Raw genomic sequence first — 26,337 nt, 5'->3', positions numbered from 1 at the left:
CCCTCAGCCTCATCTCTCCCACCTGGAGGCCAAGCTCTCTGCCTCCCTTTCCAGTTCTTTGGAAACTGCATCATGTGGTACCCACCCTGGGAGCCTGGAAGACCTGGGGAAGGATTGCCCCCTTCCGCCCTGGGGATGGGGGCCCCTAGGAACGTGCCCTGGCTGCGGGTGGGGGGTTGGTTTGGGGCCAGCCGCCTCACGTGCTGGGCGCTGGGGGCTCCGGCTGGAATGTGCTGAGCGGCAGCTGCCACGTGAATCATTACACCTTGTCAGGCTGGGCCCAGGACTTTCAGACCCAAACCAGCTCAGGCTGGACTCAGGCAGAAGGGCAGCCTCCAGCCAGGGTCTCCAGGTGCGGGGGTGAGGTTCCAGAACCTGGCAGGGCCTCTTCCGCCCCATCCTTCCACGTCCTCACTCTCCGTGTCTGGACCCAGCCCTGGTTCAGACAGAGCTCATTTCACAGAACCACAGAGGAAGGCAGGTCATCCTGTCCACAACCCTCTGCCTCCGGGACCTGGAACTGCATAAGCAGACTCTGAGCCTGGGTGACACTGGCTGGTTTCACGCCAAGAACCCACATTCCAGTGGACGAGGAGGCAGATTCAGAGCGGCCATGGGGCTGCAGGGTTAGAACCAGGGCTGCGTAGAATGAGTGTCCCCACATGTCACCTGGTCGGGGAACACTGAGTACCCAGGACAGAGAGGTGAGAGGCCTTCTCAGGTCTCAGCTTTCCTGCCTGGGACCTGGGTATGAACCGCCCTCAGCTTCCATCTGATTTCTTCAGGTGCCCAAAACTTGAATGAAATCCTCATGGGGCTCTGTCCATACCTCACAGGGGCCTGAAATTTCTGAGATGTGGGAGAGGCCAGAAAGGGCAGACAGGGACACAGGAACAAATAGAAGGACAGTTGGCTGGAGACGGGCTTGGTGGAGCCAGGAGAGGACCCCTGAGGCACATCCACAGCAGAGGCCTGGGCACCTGGCAGGCACACCCATGGAGGTGGGGGAGGGCCCAGCTCAGGGTACCAAACACTGCTACCCTTGGACCTGCCTCTGCTCCCCCACCAGGGGTCTGGGACAAAGTCCTGGGCTGGTGCAGGGCTTAGTAAAAAATAATTAATTTTTCTTTTCAAGTGAAAGCTCTCACTCAAGCCTCTTCCTGTCCCTAGCAGCAACATCCTTGTTTAGGCCTGAACCATACAGAAGCCGCAAGGATGATCCATGGCCTCTCCTCCATGGCCAACCTGAGCCTGCTCTGAGTCCCCAGGCCCTACTTGGAAGGCCTTGTGGGCTCCAGGTGAGTGGGATCCAAGGTAACCCTGGGATCCGAACACAGCTGGGAGGGGCAAGACCATGGTACCCCATTGTGTGTGCGTGTGTGTGTGTGTGTGTGTGTGTGTACCCGTGTCGTGCTGTGGAGCAGACAAGGCATGCCTGCACAGAGATGCCTGTGGATCTGACATTGCTATAGCAGGGGGTCTCCTCCAGGCGCCCCAAGAGTGTTCCCTGCCTTGGACACAGCCTCCCAGCCCCCTGTGCCCCCAGCTTCCCTCCCTTTGCCTTCCTGAGAGGTGAGAAAACCAGGCTTCCTGCTGCAAGGGGAGGGGGCTGCCCGACCAGCTGCTGTGGGAGCCTCCAGTGACTCATCCGGGTGGGGGGTGTTTATGAGCAGCCGAAATGGCTGTAAAAGTGGCACCTCAGTTCACTTATGGCCTGGCCATCCCCTCCCCTACCAGCCTCTTGCCTTGAAAAGCTTCCAGAGGGGACTGGAACCAGAGAGAGGTCTGGGATTGAGGCTTGGTGGAAGCTCAGTCTGGGGTCAGGGTTCAGCCAGAGGTTAGAGGTCACACTGGGCTAAAGACCCACATGGGGTCGGGGTTGAGACTGGGATTCCAGCTGATTTTCGGGCTAGGGTTAGGGGATGAACTGTTGAGGGTTTGCAGGCCAATTTTCCCAGAGAGCCCCCAGAATGGAACAAGGGGTTTTCTGAGGGACCAAGTCCAGGCAGCAGAGCTGAGAGCTGAGCCTCTGTCTTTTCTTTTTGAGTTTGCTGCCCACCCTGGCCCTAGGGTCTATAGAGCTTGGCCACAGCCCTACTCATGGCAGCAGAGCCCAGTTTAGGGCCCCTGGACCAGAGTCCAGACCCTGCTCCAGTTCTGAGCTCTAGTGACTACCCTGGTTCTTCCTCCAAGGACCCCATCAGAGACGGGAGTCACCAAAGGGGACTCCCTACCCCCAACCAAGCCTTTTCAAATGCCACTGAAACTGACCTAAAACTAACCAGAAACTGACCCTTGGGGCCCCACCGGGATTGCCTGACAAAGAGGGCAGGCTGGCTCTGCTAGGCACTGGGGTGCTACCAGTTAATGTGTGACACACAACCTCCTCGGTGGCACTTTAACCAGAGACCAGGAGGTGCCTTAGGGGATCAACCTCAACAGGCATGTCTGGGGTGAGGCACATGGAGTCATGGCTAGAGGAACACCCTTAAGAGGCTCATAGCCATCAGACCCCTCTCTGCAGCTCTACCCACAGCCCACCCTGGCCCTCCCCAGTACAAATATTGTGTGTTTCCCAATCTCAAGCTTCCGGGTATCAGATCTGAGGACTCCCTACATTAGTCCCCAGTTGTACCCCAGTTGCCCCCATCCCTCCATGAATGTTTTTTTTTGTTTTTTTTTCCCCCCCCCCTATCACCACAGGGCAGGGGTGGTCATTAGAATGGATAGAAACAGAGACATAAAACCAAGACCATCAAAACATAACACTGAAGAACCACAAATGTTCTTTAGGTACCCACTCTGGGCACGTGGGCCTCTGTCCCTCTTCCCAAGAAACCCATACATCACAGGGGTAGCCCCCAAGTCACAGCACCCACCTGTGCCCCCTGCTAGTAGTGGAAAAGATGTGGTCTCGAGGAGGGAGGGATGTTCTTTACACCAGGCAAGAGAAGCGTGATCCCAGCAGAGTAAACGACAAAGGCAAGGACAGAGGAGTGAACATGGGGAGAAGGTCAGCTGTCTAGTGGACAGACAGTACCTATTGGGGAGAGTCACCTCAAACAGGCTGGTGCCTCCAACAGCATAGTCCTTAATCACCAGGGCAAGAAACTTGAGGGTAGTGGGGCAAAGAGAAGGGTGTGGCCACAGAGTCACGGAGAAAACAGCTGTGGGGCCAGTATGGGAGATGGGTGGATTTGTGCCTGGACAAGGATGGGCTGCCGGGAAAGCTGGCTGGAGCTGGATTCCAGTGACCTTAGGGGCTCGGCTTGCGGATCCATTCACATGGAGGGTAGGGGCCATCCCTGAGATGGAAGAGGGGGTGGTGCTGGTTTGGGGGCTCTGAGGAGCTCAATTTCCACAGGCTGAGTCTGGGGAGTCCACAGAGCCCATGGGTCTTACCCTCTGCAGCACTAAAACAGTAAAGTTAAAGTGCCCTTTGAATCAGCTGGTCAAGTCCCCGTTTTACAGATGAGGAAACTGAGGCCCAGACAGCAGGAAGTCGTCCTGCCCAGGATCCACAACTGGTAAGTGGATGGGCAGGGACCACCACTTAGCCCAGATGGTATCTCCAAGAGCCCCGACCACCACATGAGCTTGCTCCTGAGCATCCTTAAAGCTCTCTGCTCCAGGCATCCCGGGCCCTCCAAGCACCTCAGTTTCCCTGCCTGATCCTGAAAGGTGTGGGGCTGGGGGTCCGGGACCCCTTCCTCAGCGCTCCGGCGTCCCCTCCTGGCCCGGAGCTCGCAACCCCGCCCCCTCTGCACCCCACCCCACCCCCGCCCGCAAAGACGCCCCTGGCTCCTCCCCCAAGCCCAGGGTCCCCGGTGGACCCGAGTCCGCGAGGACGGTTTGGGGGTGTGAAGGGGTCGGGAGTGGGGGTCCCAGCTGAGCCCGGGGTCTCGCGGCTGGAGCCGCCCGGGGTGGAGCCCGGGGCGGAGCCGGAGAGGCCGGGCCGGCGTCTGCGAGGGTCGAGACTGGGGAGGGTGGGAGAGACGTGAGCCCCGAGCAGCGGGCAGGGGCAGGGCGGGGGCAGGGCGGGGGCAGGGCGGGGGCGGGTCCGAGCCCCGCGGGCCCACCCCCTCGGGGCTCCCGAGCTGGGGGTCCCCGCGCGGCCGCGGCGGGGCGGGGCGGGGCTGGCGGCCCGGAGCCTCCCCCGGGACCCCGGGCCCGCCCGCGCGCCGCGGCGGGGCGCCTCCCGCGAGGAGGCCCCGCTCCGGGCTCAGGCCCCTGGCCCTGGCCCCGGCCCCGGCAGGCCGACCAGAAAAAACCCCGTCTGTGCTTCCCGGAGAGGAGAACGGAGCGGCGGCTGCGTCCCGGGCGACGTGCCCGGGCCCCGACGTCCGAGCTCCCTCGGCCCCGTCCCCTGCACACTCACCCCCGCCGCCGGCGACCCGGGGCGCGGCCTCTGGAGGAGCGTCCCGGGGCAGGGGCAGCGGGCTCGGCCGGGCGGCTCGGCCCGGGCGGGGGCGGCGCGGGGCGCGGGGCGCGGGGCGCGGGGGGCGGGGGGCGGGGGCGAGGCCCGGGGAGCGCGCGGGGGGGCAGCGGCGCCCGGCCGCGGGGGCAGGGGAGCGGCAGACGCCGAGGCGAGGGACGCGCGCGGCGGGCGGCGGCTGCGAGCGGCGGCCGGGCGGGGGGCGCTGGAGGCCGGGCCGGCCGGAGGGCATCCCGAGAGCCCCATGAGGCGCCCCCGGGGCCGCGGACGGGGCGCTGTCCTGGGGAGGCTGTCGGGGGGTCCCCGACACCCATGGCTAGGCGGGGGCCGCGGCGGCGCGCTCGGAGTAAGTCGGGGTCGGGGCGGGGGGGGCGGGCGCCCGGCGGCGCGGGGGGGCGGGGGCGGCGTTGGGTTCGGGGCGGCTCCGGGCCTGGCCGGGGCCCCGGGCGGGCTGCTCCGTCTCGGTGTCAGTCGGCGGCGCCTCCTCGGAGCCCGGCGGAGCCGCCAGCCCCGTGCCGCTCGGCTCCGTGGCTTTTTTGGAAACTTGCAACTGTTTTCGTAGAGAGAGAGAGAGAGAAGGGGGAGGGGAGGGAGGGAGCGAGGGAGTGACCGAAACGGAGCTCGGGGCTGCTGCAAGAACGGAGGCCAAGGCTGGGGGAGCTGGAGACGGACGGACAGGCCGACAGGCAGAGCGTCCGGCCGCGGGCGTGCTCCGGCGGCGCGGGCGCGGGCGGGGGCGCGGGCGGGGGCGCGGGCGGGGGCGCGGGCGCGGGCGCGGGCGGGGCCCCGGCCCGGGATGCGGAGAGGGCTCGGGAGGCAGCCGCAGGCACGATGGGGATCCGAGGGGGGCTAAGGGGCACGCAGCTGGCGGCCGGAGCACCGAACGGCTCAGCGTCGCTGCAAAGTTAGGATCGCGTCCCTAAACTGCACGCCCCGAGCGACTCGAAACGCGCCCCCCGCCCCGCCCCGCCCCCTCCCCTCCCCGCCCGGGGCTCGCCGCCGAGCTAAAAATAACAGCCCGGTTCGCCCCCCGCAGACCGCGACCCCAACCCCTCCCCCGACCCCTCCCCCACTGGGCGTGGGGCGAAGCCACAGCTCCCAGTTCCCCAAAAGAAAAAAAAAAGAAAGAAAAGGCGGCGCGGGGGGGGGGGGGCGGGGGGCGGGCCGGGGGCGGGGGGCCCGGCCATATGGATGTGATTTCTCCGCTCCGAGGCAGACGGGCAGCTCCGCAGCGCTCGGCGCCCGCCCGCCGCCCGCCCGGCCCCCGGCTGCCTCCCTTCCTCCCTCCCTCTCTTTCTCCCTTGCGCTCGCTCGCTCGCTCGCCCTCGGCGCATGGGCCCCGCGCCGGGCCCCGGGGCCTCGGGCCGCCTGGCCTCCGGGGTCCCCTAGGCCCGGGCGTGGGCGGGGCAGCCCGGCCTGACGCAGCTCTGTACCCCACCACCACCACCACCAGGGCCGGCGGCGGCGGCTGCCCCGAGGGACGGGGCCCTAGGCGGCGGCGATGGGGGCCGTCCGGATCGCGCCCGGCCTGGCGCTGCTGCTCTGCTGCCCGGTGCTCAGCTCCGCGTACGCGCTGGTAAGTCCCTCGCCGGCACTCGGGGACAGGCTGCGGGCTTGCTCTGCGGTGCCTGGGGTGGGTCCAGGGCGCAGAGTCTTGGGTTCCCTGGGCAATCTGAACTTTGGACCAACGGCCCCTCTGACCCCAGATCCCCGGTGCCTGCTGTCTCTGGGGTGTCTGGCCTCGGCTCCAGATGGCTCCCATCTCCTTACGGCTGAAGCTTGGGTTTGGGGTCCCAGGTCTGGAACTCTGTGGTTGGGGTTCTTCTATCCTCTGCTTCTGTGAGCTCCACTGCTCTGGTTGCGTCGCCTTCGGGGATGACAGTGTGATCTAGCAGTAGACCTGGCTTTGGCCCTGATCGAGGGTCCCACAGATTTGTTCCAGGGCCTCTGTTTTCTGCAAGTTTTGTTTGCGATCCTGGATACGGGGCTGTGGATCTGAGGTCAGAATCCCCTAGGTTAGGGGTAGGATTTAGGGGTCTCCTCCAGCTCTCGCAATCGCATGCACACACGCAGACGCTCTTGCCCAGGGAGGCGAGTGTGATGTGGCCCGGAGGAAGGATGGAGGTCCTCTGAAGGAGACCACCCTCACAGGACACTCCTCCAGAAGAAACATGCTGGAGGGGGAGTCTGGTGAGTGAGGGACCCCCATCCTGAGAGCAGAGACCAAGAGGAGACCAGAGAGAGAGAGAGAAGAGGCAGGTTGGGAGATAAGCAAGAGAGAGAGAAGAGAGACAAAGGGGGTAGAGATGAGAGCTCCCCAGAGCAGAAGGAGTAGATAGACCAAGAATAGCAGAGAAAAGGAGAGACTGGCAGAGGCTGGGCGGGGGGGGGGGGGGGGGGAGCATCCTCCCCCTTCTGGGCCAGAGATGGGGGGCCAGGACCCGGGGAGTAGTCGATCCCACAGCAGCCCTGTCTCACAGGACTAGCCCGTTGCTGAGGAGGCTGTCTGCCTGTGTGTCCGGCTCCAAGGCCCCTGCTGCCTCCCCAGTACCTCCCAGGTGGGCATGTGCCTTCTAGAGAAACAGGCAGGCAGGCAGGCAGGCAGCCACCTTCTCCTGACCAGCTCCCTCTCTACCCGGGAAGAACCTTAGGCGGGAAGGCAGGAGCTCTGGGAGTCCTCCAGCCCTGCCTAAGGCCCGCGGGACCTGGGGCTATCCTCCACACCTTCTGCAAAAAACTAGCGAGAAACATTTGCCTAAGAATCCCCTGATTTAAGTGAGGCTCTCTTCTCCTGGGGTGGGGGGGCGGAGGGGGGCCCTCAGCATGACAAAACCCATTCCCCCCCCCCCTGCCCATGCCCTCATGACTCTGGCTCCCCAAAGCCAGAAACCTCACCCCATACGAGAACTTATAGATGGGGAAGTCAAGGCCATTTACAAGAAATAAATGCCGGACCGGACCCAATTCCCCACCCTCCCCCTTGGGCCAGGCGTGCCTTCCCCACCACCGTCCCTTCCAGAGTGTGTGCCGAGCCAGCCGCAATCTGCGGGTGCTCAGCTCCGGTGCACATCCCTGGGGTAGACAGGATGATGGACGTGAGGGTGCTGAGAGTCGTTTGTTTGTCAGAGCGGGACCGCTGGGACTCTGGGCAGGCTGTTCTCTAGATCCGGGTGAGCCTGTGGCTGAGTCGTGTGTGAACACATGTGTCCGAAGCTGTGGGTCTGCACATGACTTGCAGGGGCATAGTCGTGCACACGCGTGTGTGTGTGTGCACTTGTGAGCACATGTGCACCCAGGTCTAGTTCTTATTTTTCATTTAATCAATGCTTTTTTAGTGCTTTCTACTCGCCAGACACTGTCCTAAGCACTTTACGGTATTAATTAGTTTTAATCTTTCCAACAACCCTAGAAAAAAAGGTTTTGTTATTGTTCCCATTTTTAAAATAATCTGAATCACGAAATCAGTAGGACCATCTTTTTTCACGTGCCAATCTATTGCCAAGCCCCGTGTCTCTATGGGAAGGCGGTAACGGGTGCCCAGAGCCCCACACTGATTTCTGGGGAAGCTGAGGCACATGCAGAGAATTTGCCTGGCTTAGCCCTGGGGCAGGTCTGAGGGCAGGGCAGGAGGGGTGCCATGGCTGGATCTGCCCTGAGACCTTTTGGAGACATCCGTGGCTGGACACTGAGGCCATGGGCCTTCCCTGGTTTTAGGGCTGGAGGATGTGGCTCAAAGATCACCCAATCCCCTGTAGGCCCCCTGGGCTCAGCTGGAGCCAGTGAGACACTGCCAGCCTGCCAGCTTCCTCTTTTGAACCCGGGGACTGCCCTTCCCGTCCACATCTGTGCTGATGCCCACCAAGTCCACTGAACTCAGCTGGTGGCCTCTGTTGCCAGACCTGTGTACTGCCTGCCCAGCCAGCCCCGGGAGCAGGCTCCCGTCTCCAGGGACCTCGGGGGCTGGGGGATCAAAAAGCATCCCACCGGGAGGAAAGGGCTGTGGCCAGACTCAGCTGGTCCATTTTGTCCTTACAGAGAATAGTAACTGTGTGCTGGGGGCCAAACGGAGTGAATTTTGAAGGAAGGGACGGACCCACAGATGTGAGTAGGGGGCAAAGGGATGGTGTTAGCCTTGGGGACGCCTCATCCTGGGGACGCCCTGAACTTGCATACATGTGAAGGAGAAACTGCCATGGCAGAGGCCGCAGGTCAACATGGGCCTCGAGCATAGAGATGTGACCTCGGGGTCAGGCACAGGAGGGACTGTGGTGGCTGGGGGGTTAGGCCCCAGCCTGCTCTAGGGCCAGTGTGGCCATGGCCCATCTTTTAAAGACCAGAAGGAACCACCATGTATTGAACAATGACTGTCCTCCAATGCTGAGCTAGAAACTGTCACAAATGTTTTCTTATTCCGTCCCGTTCACCCACCCATTTTATGGGAAAGGGTCCTGAGGTTCACGCAGTGAGTCTGTGCCAGAGGTGGGACTTGAACCCAGGTCTTCAGACTCCCGTGCTGAGCTTCTTCCTCCAAAGCAAGGTGAGGGATGTGCTGACAGGAGATCCCCGTGTCCTATGGTGGGTTTTTAAAATTTTTCCTCCTTTTCATTTTTTTCTTCTTTCTTTCTCTGTTTCTCTGTTCCTTTCTTTCTTTCCTTCTTTCATAAAATCCTTCTATTTTTTTGCTTGTACTTTCTTATGTTTAATTGAACTAATCCTTGAATATGTTCTTTCTTATAAAAGAGTCACATAACACAGATTAAACAAAATTCATTCTTGATGACTCCCGAGTCCCAGTGCTCTTCAAGAGAAAACCATTTTTAACAGTCTGTGTGGGGGATGTCCTCCCAGACCTTTGTCTGTTTATTTCCAAAAGATAACCTTTTTGTGTACGTATAAAGCAGAGTTTTGTTCTGTCAGTTTTCTGCTTGTTGTTAAATGAGTGGTATCTGTAGGTAAAGCTCTGCTGTGTACATTTTTTTACTTAAGAGGTGTATCTCGGAGATCTTCTTGTCAGTAAATATAAACCTATTATTTTAATGGTGCATAGTATTCCAAAACCTAGGATTCATTAGCAGCTCCTAGAAATGTACATTTAGATCTTTTCTGCATAGTTTTTGTGTGTGCGTGTGTGATTCCAGACAGTGGCAGGGAAGCTCCTTGAAATGCCCTCTTATGTCCCTGTGTGACCATTTCCCTGTAGGGTATTTCTAGATTCTTCATTGCTGGGTCTGAGCACATGCACGTTTCTTTTCCTTTTTTTTTTTTTTTTTTTTTTTTAAGACATGGCCAAACTGCCCTCTAGAAAGCCTGTGCCAGTTTCTATGCACAATACCAGAAGTGACCAGGAGTGTCTCTCTCCCACTCCCTCTGTCTCATAGGGTAGTTATGAAGATTTTCACCTTTGCCATTCTGATAGGTGAAAAATGGTGTCTCTTGTCCTTTTAATTTGCCAATTACCCATGAGTTTTGGACTTTGCATTGGTCTATTGTTCCTCTTCTAAGAGCTTGTTCAGAGCCATTACTCATCTTTCTATGGGTTATTTGTCTTTTTTGTATTGATTTGTTGAGGCTTTTTATATCACCTGCCCTTAAACACCCCACACACACCCCAGCTCTGGGAAGGGCCTGTGGACAGAGCAGGAGGAGGGGGGCCGAGCCCTCCCGGGAACTTGGGTTTTCTTCGGAATGTTTTAATGAGGCGTCAAGCTGCCTCCCCCAGATTCCTGTTGTGGGCCTTCTGGGGACACTCCCTGGTCCAGCCACCACATCAGGAAGGCAGCTCTTGCAGGGAGTGAGTCCCTAGGAAAAGGAAAGGGTGGGATGGGGGTTTTGCAGACCCTTGATATTGTCTGCCAAAGATGGTGTGACAGGGAGAGAGGGCAGTTTCGCTCAGATTTTCAAAGATGTCAGAAACCTCTATACCCTAAAGAACCCCAACTCTAGGAACTGGCCTTGCATGGAGGTGAGACCTGGTGGGATCCTATTCTGCTGACCAGGCGTACGGTTAGGCTAGGCCATGCTATCCTTCTGGGCCTTGGTACTGCAGGCCAGGTAGAGGCCGCCTGTGAAGATCCACTGGGTCCAGCAGCCAACTCCGCCATCCCAGGCTCCATCCCACCGCCTGCCCTGAAGGCGTCCACGCTGGCCAGGATGAGAGGCGTCACAGTGCCTCCCCCCGGCCCCTCCCAGCCCCGAACACAGGCAGCCTGTTCAGGAAGGCCTGGAGAGGGGGAGGAAAAGTCAGCACTTGTCAGCGGTGGCGGGGCAGGAGTGTCCCCGGCAGGGAGCCCGTCCCAGCCTGCTCGGGCCAGCCGGACAGACAGAGGGCAGCAAGGGGCGGGGAGCAATCCCTGGCCAGCTGGCACGGGATACATCGATGGGTGCCAGCACAGGTCCCAGTAGTGGAACCTGGAGAGGAGATGCAGGAAGGCCAGGAGGTCACGAGGGGGTCTCCTGCGAGCCAAAGTTTTCTCCTTCTGGATTTTCTGGAGGTACCACTCTCCTCACTCCTAACACCAGGGTGCAACCGTCCTCTGTCCCATTAGAGCTGAGCACCAAATGCCATCACCAGCACCAGGGCCATGTGATCCTGTCTGCCCCCACCCCAGAATTCCCTTTGTGCAGGCTGCCTCAAAGGCTCTGCTAGGAAGCACTTGCTTGATGCAGCAGAAGACACAGCCCAAGAGGACTCTGGAAAGCTGGGACGGAAGCTCGCACTCGGGCATCCATGGAAATGGGTGCTTCGTCCAGGGTTGCTGCTTCGGGGTCCAGCAGACTGGCCCTCTTCTTTTTAACTGCGACTCTGAGCCTTGATGTCCCCATATGTAAGATGGGGCTGTGGTAGAAGGTAAAGGAGGTGTGGCCAAAACTCCAGGGGCACTGGCAGGTGCCAGTGGGCAGAGGGCCTGAATGGACACCAACAGGCAGGTTTGTTTACTCCAGAGGAGAGCAGGAAGCCAACAGCCACCTTCCCCCAGGGGACCAGGCTGAACCAGGGTGGGTGGATGGATGAGATGACCCAAGAGGGCATCTCCAGGCTGACGCCACTCCATGGAAGAAGCCCCTTTCCCAAAGGCAGAGGTGTAGGCAGCTGGAGAAGTAGCCCTTGTATTCCTTCCTTCGTTTTGCCTGGAGGAAAATGTAGGCATGTCTGGGATCACAGACAGCAAATGTGTGGAATTTGGCAGTAAGGAGAGAAACTGAGAGGAGTGGCCCTCATTTGGTCAGTGGCATGGAACTGGCTCTCTCCACCACCACTGTCACCGTCACACCTCCATCACCATCACCAGCCTTGATGCTGTCTCCTCCCTGTCCTCACCTCCACCCGCACTGCCGCCACCACTCCCATCCCCAACTCCTGACACACCGATCGATTGTTCCTCAGTGGAGCTTCCTGCAAGGTAGAAGGAGCTGCTTGCCCCCCAGGGGAGGGGTAATGAGCAGATGGCTTTTCTCTTCGTCCGGGCTTCAGGAAATGAGAAACACATCCGGGCCTCTTGACCACACACTACTCTCTCCCTGGGACAGCAGCTTCTATGTTTGTAAATAACAGACTGGCTTCCAGCCTCCACCTGTACCCTGCCTGGAGCCCCACAAACACCAGCTCATTGCTCCCAGGATGTCTCTCTCCCTACTCCTCTCAGCTCAGGGCTGAGGTCAGGGCATCACCCCACCCACCCCCTGCATGTTCACAAAATGCACATCGTGCACACATGTGTACACAGGAAGGCTCTGTGTTGGGAGGTTCAACATGGGGGGGTGTGCCAAGGCGAGGGACACTGAAGCCAAGCCCCAGGGTGGTTAAGTCAGGGGAAGTCAGCCCTAACACGAGACCCTAAGAGGGATGTGGGGGGGGGGGATTCGGGACACCCGGTGCCAGGGCTTGGTGGCCCCATCAGTTAGTGGGTGATGCCTGGCCATGATCCAGCGCTGGCTCCCTCACCTCTTGCTCCTGAAACCCAAGATCTGCAGACTCTATGTATCTAAACTGATGCACCTCTGAGTCCTTCACTCCAGGAGCTGGGCCAGAAAGATCTGAACTCTGCAACGGAAGGGGAAGAGGGGAAAGTTGGGGAGAGGGAGCAGCAGACAGAATCACCGGGCCAGGAGGGGAATCAGAGCTGCACTTTCCCTTCCACCCCCAGGACATAAAGCTTCCAGTTGGGGCAGAGGCAGACGAAGGGTCCTCCTGCCTGCCCCCCAACCAAGCCCAGGCTTTCTGGGAGAGGCGGAGTGCTGGCAGTGATCTGGGCTCTTACTATGAGTCCAGGCTGGATCACCCCAAAAGCTCATCACACACCACATCACCCAGTGGGCCTTCCTGTATTCCCTGCTCTTCACCCTCCTGGAGTCGCACCTCCCATCCACCCCTCACTGTAGCCCCCTAGACTTACTCATGTACCCGATCTCCCCCTGCCACTCTACGTCCCCAGCCTGGGGCCACCCTCAATGCCCAGCAGCAGGGGTGCCCGTAACCAGAGTGGGAGAGCCATGATTTGGTGCTGCTGCTGCTAATGGGAGCAATTAGAGCAACCAGTTTTGCCCCGACCCCACCCACACCCGGGCTCTCCACGCAGTACCGCACTAAATCCTCACCGACAGCCCAATCGTCTTTCTGATCACAGGGGTTAAGCAACTTTCCTAGACGCAGAGCCAGTCAGTGGTGGAGGTGCGATTCAAGCTCCTGTGCTGGCCAGCAGAATCTCCTTGGGTGAGGAGAGGGTGCAGCTGGAGGGAGGGGCAAACGAGGGTGTTGCAGGCGGGGGAGCTGCACGCAAGGCAAGTGAAGTGAACTTGGTGTGGAACTGCCTTCCTTGCCCTGGGTTGGTGCTTCCTTGACTCTGGCTTGGATTCCTCTTGCTGCAGTGGCAGTCAGAGAAATGGGGCCTATAGGTTCAGGGAGTCCAGGGTGGGGGCACCATCCCTGTGGATGAATGGAGGAGTTTGAGGGCCATGGAGTGCTGGAGACACATGCCTTCCTTTCTCCCAGGCATTCCCAGCCCCGCCATGGAAACCAGACTCCAGAGACGAGGGGATGCCTCTTGGCCACAGAGAGGGAAAAGCCAACAGCAATAGGTGGGGGCTGAGCAGAGCACGTGTTAGTCCCTGGCCATGGCCCAGCTAGCACACCTGTCGGTCAGTCTGCCAAATGGGCAGTTTTCCACCCATGTCAGCCAGCCCTCCGTCACATCAGCAGGCTAGTCTGTCTGTTGGGAGGGCTGGTGTGCCAGTCTTTGGGGACTGATGGATACCTCAGTCACTCGGGAGCTAGAAAAAATAAAAAAATACAGCGCGGCATCTGTCTTGAGAGAGATGGAGGTGGGGGCTGGGGTGTGGTTAGGGAGTAAGGATAAGACAGTGCTTAAGGGGCTGGGGGCAATAATGGTGATGGCAGTGATGGTGCTCATGTCACCTTCAGTGGTGATGGTGATAGTGGTGACGCAGATGGTGGTGATCCTGGTGGTGGCGGTGTTGGTCATGGTGGGAGTAGGGCCGGTGGTGGTGATGGTAATGAGGTCCTCACCTCAGTCGGGACGGTGCTCGTGGTGGTGGTGGTGGTGGTGGTGGTGGTGGTGGTGATGGGGGATGGTGACGGTCGTGGTGGTGTCATTGGTGAAGGTGGTGGCGGCTCTTGGTGGAGGTACTAGTTGTAGTGATGGCAACAGTAGCGAAAGGGTGCGATAATGGGTTGGGGTGAGCGGGGCAGCCCCGCAGGGAGCCCCAATGCCAGACGCACAGAGAAAACCTGAGGTCAATCTTGGATCCTCTGGACTCCGGGCAGGTCGTCCTGCCTCAAGCCGCCTCCTGCGAGGCCGCTTCTGCCCCAGTCGGCGGCGCTGGGCGGGGAGGCTGCAGAGCCGGGAGGGGAGAGGAGGGAGCACGTCGGAATGTGCTCCGGCCTTCCTGGGGTGGGGGCGGGGGGCATGGCAGGGGCCCTGCTGAGGTCGCAGGCTCCCGCGGACAGAGGAAGCACAGACACCCGACAGACGCCCGCTGTTCACACGCGTGTCCCCAGCCCCCGAGGCTCGCGCCCCAGGTGTGCATGCGGGACGGTGCCCACGCAGAGCGCACGGGGCCGCACGGGGCCGCACGGGGCCGGGGCCGGGGCCGCACGGGGCCGGGGCTCGCCGCTGGCTGCTCGCGCTCGAGCGCACGGCCGGGAGCGGAGCGCGGTCCGCCCGACGCCGCGCACGCGCACACACGCGCACACACGCGCACACGCGCGCACGCGCCGCCGCTAAGTGAAAGCAGCGGCCGCCGAGCCGGGCCGAGCCCACTGGAGACTCCTCGGCCCTGGGAGCCCCTGCAGCTGCCGCCGAGAGACGCGGTCAAGTAACCGCCCCCCGCAGCCAGGCTCCCCGCCCCGCCCCGCCCCGGCCGCCGCCCCCCCCCCGCCCCTTCCCCAGCGCGCCGCCCCCTGGCTCGGCGCCGGGCGACGCTGCGCTCGCAGGGGCCCTGGGGCGTCCGAGGGCCGAGGGGCGGCAGCTCTGCCTGCTGCGGGGCTGAGGGGCCAGGTTCCGCCCTGCGGGGTCAGGGCACGCAGCCCTGCCCTGGGGCCTAAGGGGACGGACGCGTCAGACTTGAGCGGGAGGGGGACGCGAGCCACTACTAATCTCTGTGGGTCGCCCTCGCCCTCGTGGCAGTGCTGGGCTTGGTCGCCCGGAGCATTCCCCAGGGCAGCACGCTGCCTTTGCTCTGACCCTCCTGGGACCCTAAGAGGAACACAGGTTCAGCCCCCAGATGCCCATGAAGTTCCGGTTCTCTTCCTCAAAATGATGCCAAGTATCCCAGTGGGTGGCAGCCAATGCCCAGGGTGAGCAGGTCGGAAGGAAGAGGAGGAAGCAAAGGCCCGCTGGCACCGTCAGAACTCGGGGTCTGCTGGGCTAAAGGGCCTTCCAGATAAGCAGTGGGCTGTGGGTGACTCTCGCTCACAGGCCACACAGGAGTGCCCGCCCAACCGGACCACTTGCCAGCAGTTCCTCTGACCTCTGGCTCTTGAGATCTCGAGGGTGGGAGCAGCTGAGGCACTCACCATTCACTGGGGAAAGCACTGACTGGGGTGAGGGCCAGGATGGAAATTGGTGACTCCCAAGGTCCCCCAGGGCACCAGGGCTTGAAAGAATCCAGGCCTGGTTTATATCCCCAGAGTTCACCACTCCTTATCCACCCCCTCTCCCCACTAGGTCCCCCACAGACAGGATCTTGTGAGGATACATCCTGGGACATTCCAGTCCCTTTCCCTGTACCCTTGGGGAACAGACTGGACCGAGAGTATCAGTGGCTGCAGCCCACAGGGTTACTAGCGAGCAGGCAGGGGACATCCCCCCTCCTCCCTCTTTTATCCGTCAGAGCCAAAGCTTCCCATCGGTAAAGTGGGAGCTACATAAGGCAGAGTTCCCAAATTCTAGACTCAGGGTCTTTGGAAAGGCGGGACTCCCTCAGAGAGGTTGGGATGATTGTGGGACCTGCTACTGGGTTGGGAAGTCCTGCCTGCAGTCTGACGTTCAACTTGGTAGGTGGATGCAGATGACGTCATGACCAAAGAGGAGCAGATCTTCCTGCTGCACCGCGCCCAGGCCCAGTGCCAGAAGCGGCTCAAAGAAGTCCTGCAGAGGCCAGGTGGGGGCGTAGTCCTGTGAGGCACGGCCAAAGAAAGAGGGTCTGGGGGCGAGGTCAGGAGAAGCGGGGGAGGAGCCCAAGGCAGGTGAGAGCCTAGGATGCAGAACCACGGGGCAGCAGGGGAGAGGGCTTCCAGTTAAAGGGAGGGTCAGGCCCAAGCGAGGTGGGTCAGTTGTGATCAAAGTCAGCAGGCTGAAATGCAGAGCCTTCCCGCCCAGGGTGGGATTAGGGCAGTAGGAAGGCAGCCACAGCCTAAATCATCCCTAACAGGCTTAGCCCTGGCAGGGCACACCAGGATCAGGAGCAGAGTAGGATGCCAAACCCCACTGGGGTGCACTGGGACAGCTTCCTGGAGGAGGAGGTATCCAAGGCAGGTCCACAAGAATAAGTAGATCTTTGAAGGCCACCTGGTCAGAGGACAAGGCTAAGGTGTCCAGGGTCAGGAGAATCAAGGGTCCACGGGACTGGATGGGGAGAAGGATAGAGGGTAGGGATGGGTATCTATGACTCTGAATCATGGTCTCTGTCCAGGAGAGGGGGTTTGACATGGGGTCGGCGGGCCTTCTGCGCACCAGCACCGCATCTTCGGGGACCCCTGCCAAGGTCAAGGTGGGAGGGGCACTCGCCTGCCTTCCCAGTTCCTGCCTCATCTCCAGCTAATCTCTTCCCTGAGTCTACTTCCTGGAAAGCGTTGCTGGGAGCTCATTAGTAGGCATTCAGGCCTCTGCTGCCTGTCTGATTAATCTCATCAACCTGGAAGAGGCCCAGACCCCCCTGACTGGCCGAGGGGAACTGTTTCCTGTCTGGAGCTGGCCCCTACACTGCTAGGGACCGAAGCACACACAGTGACACACACTGTCGCATGTGGGCTTTGCTCACAGTCACAGGGATTTACATGGTCTGTGCAGTCCCAGCCCTGTCCATACTGGCTCCTCTGGTGGCTCTTTAGTCCCCTGCCCCAATCACATCAGGGTCTGGGGATCAGATGCCCACCCCCCCACCCTGGGTCCTAGTGCTTTACCCAGTTGAAGCCCAGGGGCACCTAACCCCCGATGGCGCCTCATCCTGATGGAGCTCCTCTCCTCCTGCTCCGCTTCATCCTGCTGCCCCCCCCCCCACTAACGCTCCAGGGTCAGGCAGGATAACGGGCACAGCCACTCCATCCCAGTCTGGGGGTCCGCACTCAGCTTCGCACTGCTGCCACAAACCCTGACATGGGAGGGCCCAGGTAACTGCAGGGACACAGGTCAGATAATGAGGGAGACTTTGCAGCGAGGTAGAGACCTGGAGCAGCAGGAGCAGGTGCCTGAACACCCTTGACAACTGCACACTCTTGCTCATGGCGTCCACACCGCCAGCTTCCTGAGCTGCACGTGCTCCAGCCAGCCTTCATTTTCACTGTTTAACCTCCACGGACATCACCCCTACTGTCCACTTTTGTCCTGCGCCCCCTGGTGGGAGTCTTGTCCTCCTGCACAGGCTCTGGCTCCCGCTCCTGGGTCGGAGGACAGGACCTCTGCCCAAGTCTTATCCACACTTACTGCTCAACCCACTAGTTGATCCCACACCCACATGGTGTTCGCTCCTGTTTGAACCTCCTGTTGACAGTCTCCATGCTCTCTGCTTACTTCTGCACCTGGCGAGTGCTCTACAGTTTGTAAAGCACTCTCACCTCTTACCTCAGCTCTCCCAACAGCCTGGGCTGTCAGCAGGGCAGGGATCAACCCCACTGTACAAAGGGGATCCCTCTAAGGCAGGAAGGTACCTGGGTCCCCTGCCATAGCACAGTTCGTTGACAGCTATGACTGCTCTGATTTCTCCAGCTGACATAATGGAATCAGACAAAGGATGGGCTTCTGCATCCACATCAGGGAAGCCTAAGAAAGAGAAGGCATCTGGGAAGCTCTACCCTGAGTCCGAGGAGGACAAGGAGGTGCCCACTGGCAGCAGGCACCGAGGTATGTCTGTGTGTCCATCCGAGACTGGCTGAGGCCCGCCCACCCCACGGCTCTATCCCCTTTCGGTGAGCTCATGCTCTTGAGCTCTTTTGGAAAGGCATAGGCTGTGGCCCGCTCCCCAGGAAAGCAGGGGAGGAGCTGGGAGGACACAGAGCCCAGGAGGGATCATGCAGAGGGGGCTGGACCACTGGGAGATTTGGGCAGAGAACTTGCTCCGCACTACCCCGGGGTGGGGGACCCTGGGCTGTGGCCCCTCCTGTGGAGAGAGATGACAGAGAACCTGGGAGACAGAGGGGCAAGGAGAGATACAAAGACCGAGGCAGAGAGGGTACCAGGAGGCGTAAACTGAGACTGGGACCCAGTGTGTCAGAAGAGGGCGCACCAAAACACATAGAGTGGTGGGCCATAGACACAGAGCCGGAGAGGAGGGTGGCTGGGAGCAGCGGGGCCTGAGACAGTGGGCAGAGGAGGGAAGAAGAGAGGGAGGGAGATGCAGGGCTGTGTTGTCCCTCAGGAAGGTAAGGAGAGACAAACTCAGAGCCCAGGCTGCAGCCACAGGGCCGGTTTGAACCGGCTGGGTGGGCAGCAGATTCCAGATGGGCCACATCTGGGAGGCTGTGGTCACCCTGTGGCTCCCCAGGGACCAGAGGGAATTGTGGGCCTGGCCAGGCGGGGCTGGGAATATGGTGCCCAGGACAGAGAGCCTTTCACCAAGCTGGGGTGGGTCCAGCCATCAAGGCAGCCTTCCAGGATGGCTGGAGAGTCCTGTGGTTGGAGCCCTGCAGGGGGAAAGAAGGGAACTAGGGGGGAAGAAAGTGGAAGATTCAGAGGCTGGGGACCCTCCAAGGTCACTTAGTATCTCTGCTGTGAGGCTGGAACCCCAAAGTAGGATATGTCACCCTGTCTCGAATGCCACAATTAGCATGTGGATTTGGGGGAGTATACCTCCCCCTACAAATGATCATTGGAGTCTGATAGCAGGTGCTTAGGGTGGTCTGGGATGGTGGTGGAAGCACAGGCTGATATGGTCAATCCCAGCTACCCAGTGAAGAAACTGGAACGCAAAGAGGGTGGACACCTGCATGAGGTCAGCAGTTGTTTGGGAGTCCAGCTGGCACAGCTAGACCTCCTGCCTCCCGTCCATGGTTTCTGGACAGGGGTCCCACGGAAAACATTTTCAACTAAGGGAGTTAGTCTGGGCACTTGCCCTTCTCCAGAGACACCTGGAGGTGGGACCAAAAGCAGAGGAAAAAGAGACAGGCCTGGCCAGGGGCTGAGTACCTGAGGAGGGCCCTAAGCTATACTTGCCTCTCTTGGTCTCCACCAGCCAATCTAGGAAATAGGGCCAGTGCCAGTACCCGCACGCAGGGGCTGTAGGTGAATTCTATGAGGCCAGGGATTCAATTCTATGTAGGACACAGTAGGTAGTAAGGCTCAATGCATTCTCTCTAGAACGCTCCAGGCCTGAGTTCTCCAGTCCTGGGGCACACCTGTCCCTGAGGGAGCCAACGACCACAGGTGTGTTCATTCTTCTGGGTCACTAACCATGGACTTGACTGGTGTCCCCCACCCTGTCTGTCTGTCTCTGTGGGCACAGGGCGCCCCTGCCTGCCCGAGTGGGACCACATCCTTTGCTGGCCGCTGGGGGCACCAGGTGAGGTGGTGGCTGTGCCCTGTCCCGACTACATTTATGACTTCAATCACAAAGGTAAGGCCGGCTGGAGTAGGGCAGGGACCACAGGGAGAGACTGGGAGCTCAGGGTCCCAGACCTCTCTGCATATGCTGACCCTTCCCGTGGACCTGCAGGCCATGCCTACCGTCGCTGTGACCGCAATGGCAGCTGGGAGCTGGTGCCTGGACACAACCGGACATGGGCCAACTACAGCGAGTGTGTCAAGTTCCTGACCAACGAGACTCGTGAACGGGTGCGAGTTTTCCCTTTCCCCACCCCATCAGGGGGTGATCTGGATAAGGCCACCCCCACCCCTTTGGTGACCCCTGAGCGAGCCTTGAGTCCCGGGGCGCTGACTGTGTGTTCCCCATGCACACAGGAGGTATTTGACCGCCTGGGCATGATCTACACCGTGGGCTACTCCGTATCGCTGGCCTCCCTCACCGTGGCCGTGCTCATCCTGGCCTACTTCAGGTGGGCGGGGCCGGGGCGGACCGGGGTAGCACCTTCCCTCTGCGCACCCCCCCCCCCCGACACACCCCCGCATGTCCCCGGGCCCCCACCCACGGTGTTGTCGCGCCCTGCAGGCGGCTGCACTGCACACGCAACTACATCCACATGCACCTGTTCCTGTCCTTCATGCTTCGCGCCGTGAGCATCTTCGTCAAGGACGCGGTGCTCTACTCGGGCGCCACGCTCGATGAGGCCGAGCGCCTCACCGAGGAAGAGCTGCGCGCCATCGCCCAGGCACCCCCGCCGCCCACCGCCGCCGCCGGCTACGTGAGTGCCCCCCCCCACCCCCAGCCACCCCGGGCACCTCCAGCTCTGCACACCCCCCCGCCCCTGTCTCCTGCTACCGCAGGTCTGGCATCACCGTCATCGTCGTGGGCCCGCTCACAGCCACCCCACACCCCACCGTGTCCCTAGCCCAGCCTCAGCCCTGCTGCCCGCCCGCCCGTTCAGCCAAGGACTTTGTGATTGTCCCCCTCCCGCCCCTTTCATCAACCCTCCCGCCTCTGCCCAGCACCCCACAGCCACCCCACCTCTTCACCTTGGCCCCTGCCCCTGTCCTGAGTGCCCTCCTGACCCTGGCAACATCCTCCCCCACCCCCGCCCCCTGCTCCTCAGCTGCGCCCTTGCCCTGGCCCTTGACCAGAGCCTGGCCCTTCGTCGGCCAGCACCACTTGTCCGAGCTCATCCCCTAGCCCATCCCCGACTTCCCCAGATGCAGGCCGGCCCTCTGGCTAACATCAGCTGCTCTCCTAGGCGGGCTGCAGGGTAGCTGTGACCTTCTTCCTTTATTTCCTGGCCACCAACTACTACTGGATTCTGGTGGAGGGGCTGTACCTGCATAGTCTCATCTTCATGGCCTTCTTCTCAGAGAAGAAGTACCTGTGGGGCTTCACAGTCTTCGGCTGGGGTATGCAGGCGCGGCGGGCAGCGTGGCAAAGGCAAGGGTGGGACCACAGGCAGCAGGGTCAAAGGGGCTACTAAGAGTGAGGTGTCCACACAGCATATCCCGGCCTGGACCTGGAGCCGCCAGTGCGTGATCTGCCCACCCCTTTTCTGACTCTAACCCTATCCCAGGTTCAGGCAACAGGCCTTGGCCAGAGGTCTGGGTGTATCTGGAGTGAGTGCTCAGCCTGGGGTTGGGGCTCACCTGGAGGCAGATTCACCTGGCGTGGAGGCTTAAACCCAGGAGAGGGAGGGGGTGCTCTCAGGCCAAGATTCAGCTCAGCATCAGAGTGGGATGGTGGGTCAGAGGCCATCCTAGGGCTGGATTTGAGATCTGGGATGCTCCCTCCACCCCAAGCACTGTTTCCCTACCAATCTCCACACCACGTGGAGCTGTCCACACCACTGCCACCTTGCCTATGGGATCCATGACCCAGAGCCCCAGACCGGACTCTTGGCCTCATCTGGGGCTTCAGCAGCCCCTCTGCCGAATGGGCTGCTGGGGCTCTGCACTCCTCCCCCATGGGCTCTGGGATTGAGTTACTGATAATTGTCCATTATTGTTGGCAGCACCAGAGCTTGGCTGGGCTCCGGGGCAACTGGCCAGACTGCAGAGGGGTAGGCCCGGTGGCTGAAGCCCTCCCTGCACTCGGCACCCAGAAGCTCTCAGGTCAACAGCCACAGCCCCTTGGCACATACTCTGACCTTGACTTTAGCCATGGCAAGCCCCAGAGTTGGGGCTCTGGTCCCTGGAACTGACCTGGGCTCTGGGGCTAGAGGGTGTCAGGGTTGGGCAGGAAACACACAGACTGCGAGCATACAGAACTGAGGGACACAAGAATGTCACAGCTCTTTTGCCCACCGTAAACCCAGGTCACACCTTGCCCCTCCCGAGGGTGCACCTGACCTAGAATGAGGTGTGAGGGGGTGGAGGGCGGGAACCCGGGCTCCTGTCTAGAGTCAGGGCTCATTCAGAGGTACCGTACATGTGCCATCTGAGCTGACTCAGGCCTGGGAACACCAGGGTTCCCCTGTGGCCTTTACTCAGCCTGGATGACAACTGTCACTCCATCCAGCCTCATCCCTGGTGGGGAGGAGGTGGCTAGGACCTTTCATACTGAGTGTGTGTGTTGGGGGCAGGGCGGTGCTGGGACAGAAAACTGCTGGTACTAGGCCCCTTCCCCCCAGGGACTCTCAGCCCAGAGCCTAAAGGCAAGGAGGGAATGGTCTGGGCATGGGGAAGTTAGCAACGCCCTATTTTGCCACGCACCCGACAGGTCTGCATGTGTGGGTAGGAGATGCAGAGCCAAGATGAGGGCAGAGGGCTGAACTGGGTCCTGAGTGCTAGAGTCCTGGGAGGAGGCTATTGGGGAGGCAGAGCAGCACATGTCAGTGTGTGGCTCCATCACCAGGCGCCTGTGGGCCCGGGGTGAGGAGGGTCATGGAGGATGAGAGGAATGGGCCGGGCAGGGTGTGCCGAGGGGAGAGATGCGGTAGGCAGTGCCCACGGTCCCTCACGCACCGTCCCTATGTGCCCACAGGTCTGCCCGCTGTCTTCGTGGCTGTGTGGGTCAGCGTGAGAGCCACCCTGGCCAACACCGGGTAGGTCCAGGTGGAGAAGGGGCCCGGGATACCCCCCGGGACCCCCTTGGTCTGTGCAGTGTGTAAGGGGGCTCCCTGTACCCTGGCCCTGAGTGGGCCCCGCTACCATTTTCTGTCTGGCTTTGAGCCCGGTCCTCTCTCAGGGTCACAAGAGGCTGCTTCAAAAGAAGTGTCTGAGGGCAGCCTCAGGCTCTGTCATACCCAACAGCGCCCTGTCCTTTGTCCCTAACAGCTGCCTGCAGAGCAGACCACTCTGGGGCCACTCTGGGGCGGGGGGTGGCGCAGGGTGGGAACAGGGGTGGGAGCTGATGCCTCGGCCTCCCCCAGGTGCTGGGACTTGAGCTCTGGGAACAAGAAGTGGATCATCCAGGTGCCCATCCTGGCCTCTATTGTGGTGAGCGGGGCTGGCAACGGGGCCGGGTGGGGGCGTGCGCTACAGGCGCCGCCAAGGCTGGAGCCACAGGCCTGAGAAGCACCCGACCCCCGCCCTGGCCCAGATGGGGAAGACAAGGGTCCTCTTGGAGACGCAGCAGCAGCGCAGCGCCTTGGCAGGGCCATGGGCCCCAGGGTGTTCGCCCCCACCCTGCCAGGGCGCAGCTCGAGACGCAGCCCTGCCTCACTCCCACAGCTCAACTTCATCTTGTTCATCAACATCGTCCGGGTGCTCGCCACCAAGCTGCGGGAGACCAATGCCGGCCGGTGTGACACGCGGCAGCAGTACCGGTGAGCTGTGCCCGGGGGCATCACGCCCCAGTGCCCGTAGGAAAACAAAGACAGAGGCCCCAGGAATGAGCCCGTGTCTGGGAAGGACTCAGCTCCTGACTCCCTGGCTGGCCCCACCCTGAGCAGTAATGGGATTTCTCTGGGGCCATCCCAGAGCCAACCTAAGCCATTAAGTGCTAGGCCCTGCCCTAGAGCAGGGTCTGCGAGGGGGCAGGGGGTGGGGACAAACCCAGACCTCCCCTCAAAAAGCTGATTGTAGGGAGTACGAGGGACAGGTGGGCAGTGGGTGGCTTTGAGAGGGTGGTGGCTCAGCTGAAATTCTAGGCGCCTAGAGCTTGGGGCTGGCAGGTGCAGGTGGCACAGTGCCTACCCAGGGGAAGTGGCTTGTCCCTGAGCTGCCTGCCCTGCTGGCCCAGGAAGCTGCTCAAATCCACACTGGTGCTCATGCCGCTCTTTGGCGTCCACTACATCGTCTTCATGGCCACGCCGTACACCGAGGTCTCAGGGACGCTCTGGCAAGTCCAGATGCACTACGAGATGCTCTTCAACTCCTTCCAGGTGCGCAGCCCTGGCCAAGGCCTGGCTGAGGGTGGGAAGGGGGCGCAGGGCAGGGGTGGCCACTCCCACGCTCTCCAGATGCAGCCTCTGGGCCCTGACCCCACGCACGTCTTTCCACAGGGATTTTTTGTCGCCATCATATACTGTTTCTGCAATGGTGAGGTAAGCAGGGTGGCAGGAGGGGGGCAGCGTTGGGGCCAGGCAAGGGGGACACAGAAGTGCCAGGGGTCCCCCAAGCCTTATTCCTCCATTCTTCCACCCAATTCCTCTGTTCCTCCAAGACATCCCCAAGGAGATTCTGAAGGCAGAGAGTCTTTCCAGATGATTCAGGCTCAAGATGAGCTAGGATTTGCCGGCTCCTCAATCTCTGGCAAGGGCAGTGTCTTCCCAACCCCAGGGCTGAATTCCCCGTAATTCAAATTGAAGGACTCAGCCACCCCGGGGCCATTGGAGCCTTGTAGCTTCTGGGTGTGTCTGTTGCCTGCAGCCAGGCACCACTTCTGAGGATGCAGGGGTTTTACTTGGCCTTGGGATTTTCCAGGAACACCCCACACCTCTGGTTCCATTCGGGGCTGAGCGTAGGGGCAGGGACAAGGGCACGGCTGGGGCTGGGGGCACACATGGCAGGAGGAGGGGTTAGCCGCCACCCTGACGGTCCGCCCTCCCGCGGCCCTTGCAGGTACAGGCCGAGATCAAGAAATCCTGGAGCCGCTGGACACTGGCCTTGGACTTCAAGCGCAAGGCCCGAAGTGGGAGCAGCAGTTACAGCTACGGCCCGATGGTGTCTCACACGAGCGTGACCAACGTAGGCCCCCGCGCGGGACTTGGCCTGCCCCTCAGCCCCCGCCTGCTGCCCGCCGCTGCCGCCACCACCACCACCGCCACCACCAACGGCCACCCCCCGATCCCGGGCCACACCAAGCCAGGGGCCCCGACCCTCCCGGCCACACCACCTGCCACGGCAGCTCCCAAGGACGATGGGTTCCTCAACGGCTCCTGCTCGGGGCTGGACGAGGAGGCCTCCGCGCCAGAGCGGCCTCCCGCCCTGCTGCAGGAGGAGTGGGAGACGGTCATGTGATCGGGGACCTGTGCCAGGGTTGGACTCGTGGACATAAGGGCCGACAGACGGACCAAGAGACAGGCGGTTGGACAGTTGCCCACTCAGGGCTGGGGCTGGGAAGACAAAACAGGAAAAAAAAAAAAACGAAAAAAAAAAAAAAGAAAGAAAAGGGAAAAGGAAGCGGTGTGTAGCTTCCTGTGGTCTGAACTGGGGCTCGGGAGGGGAGGGGTGGAAGCCATGGAGAAGTTCCTGGATTTCACCTCTGAAGGGCCTCCAGGGGCCACGGGCCAGTTGGAGGGGTCGGTGGGGCACACAGTCCAGCAGGAAGGACCTGGGAGAGGCCTAGAGTGGCCCGAGTTTGCGGGGGTCCCCCAGGGGCCCAGTGGAGCCATGCAGGAGCCAGGCCGCAGCCTTTCCCCACCACACGCTGCCACCTAGGCTGCTTTTGCTGAGACCCAGGCCTCCGGGTCGGGTGGGGTGGGGGAACCCGGGTTCCTCTAGGCCATCTCGTCCCCTTTTGCCCTGTCACTGTTCACTAGCAGCCAACGGCAGATCTCTGGGTCCCTGGCCCTGCTCCAAGCCCCTTCCTGCCTGTCTGGTGGCCATGCTGAGCCCCTTGGGGGCTGGGACACTCAGGGAGCTCTGCACACATGATCCCCAGCCCCCACCCTGGATTTGACACACCTCTGGCGACCAGACTGAGAGTGTGCCAAGGCCATCAAGTGAGCTGTGGGCTGTGAGGGAGCCTGGGGTCAGCCCACAGGTCCGGCTGGGGTGAGGGCCTGCAGGACTCAGTACATCCACTCACCGTGGATCTCAGGCTGTCACTAAGCATCCTTATCTAACACCCGCCTGCTAGGTTACTTGCCCCTGTGACCTCTGCCCAGTCCAGGCTTGGGCTCTAGAATGGCACAGGCCCTCCTCGCCTGATACTGAGAACTGACCCAAGTGCCTCTCCACCCCATGCTCTGAGCAGAACAAGCTTCTTTCTCAAGTCTGCAGACAGCCTCGCCTCTGGGCCTTACGGGCTAGTTCCCCCAGCTGGCCCCCCTACCCTCTTCAGCGCAAAGGGTTTTGGACTCAGCATCTGGAAAGCGCTCCCCATCTCCAACAGCACTCCCACCCCTGGGGAGGGGGGAGGGGTCACGGGGCCAGGACCACAGACTCACTTAGCAGCGGGGTGGCACAGACACTCTGAGCAGCCTCAGGCTGAGGATAGCGGGGAAGGCAAAGGATTGCCCAAAGGCCTGGAGC

At 60.9% G+C, this 26,337-nt stretch overlaps 1 protein-coding gene across 10 annotated transcripts; it reads left to right on the top strand.

Annotated features, from left to right (window-relative positions):
- The first annotated feature begins 1,149 nt into the window (after positions 1-1,149).
- PTH1R (parathyroid hormone 1 receptor) lies at positions 1,150-25,269 on the top strand. 10 transcript variants are annotated; one of them, XM_055343946.1, is made up of 18 exons: positions 1,150-1,298; positions 3,472-3,527; positions 5,889-6,011; positions 8,471-8,536; positions 8,880-8,972; positions 15,952-16,054; positions 17,878-18,012; positions 19,610-19,720; positions 19,820-19,938; positions 20,065-20,159; positions 20,273-20,465; positions 20,952-21,105; positions 22,682-22,742; positions 23,070-23,136; positions 23,371-23,465; positions 23,882-24,023; positions 24,144-24,185; positions 24,703-25,269. In XM_055343946.1, exons 3-18 carry the CDS (start codon positions 5,937-5,939, stop codon positions 25,099-25,101), a joined length of 1,950 nt encoding a protein of 649 aa, XP_055199921.1. In that variant the 5' UTR covers positions 1,150-1,298; positions 3,472-3,527; positions 5,889-5,936; the 3' UTR covers positions 25,102-25,269. The 10 variants fall into 10 exon arrangements, with proteins under 10 accessions (XP_055199921.1, XP_055199924.1, XP_055199926.1 ...); XM_055343947.1 differs by having other exon boundaries at positions 1,157-1,298; positions 3,365-3,527; XM_055343949.1 differs by lacking the exon at positions 3,472-3,527.
- Positions 25,270-26,337: the final 1,068 nt, after the last annotated feature.

Source organism: Nyctereutes procyonoides, unplaced genomic scaffold (assembly GCF_905146905.1).
Source record: "Nyctereutes procyonoides isolate TBG_1078 unplaced genomic scaffold, NYPRO_anot_genome, whole genome shotgun sequence".
NCBI classification, from domain to species: domain Eukaryota; kingdom Metazoa; phylum Chordata; class Mammalia; order Carnivora; family Canidae; genus Nyctereutes; species Nyctereutes procyonoides.
The sequence above is the reverse complement of the archived record's forward strand: the minus strand, read 5'-3'. Positions and strand labels throughout refer to the sequence as shown.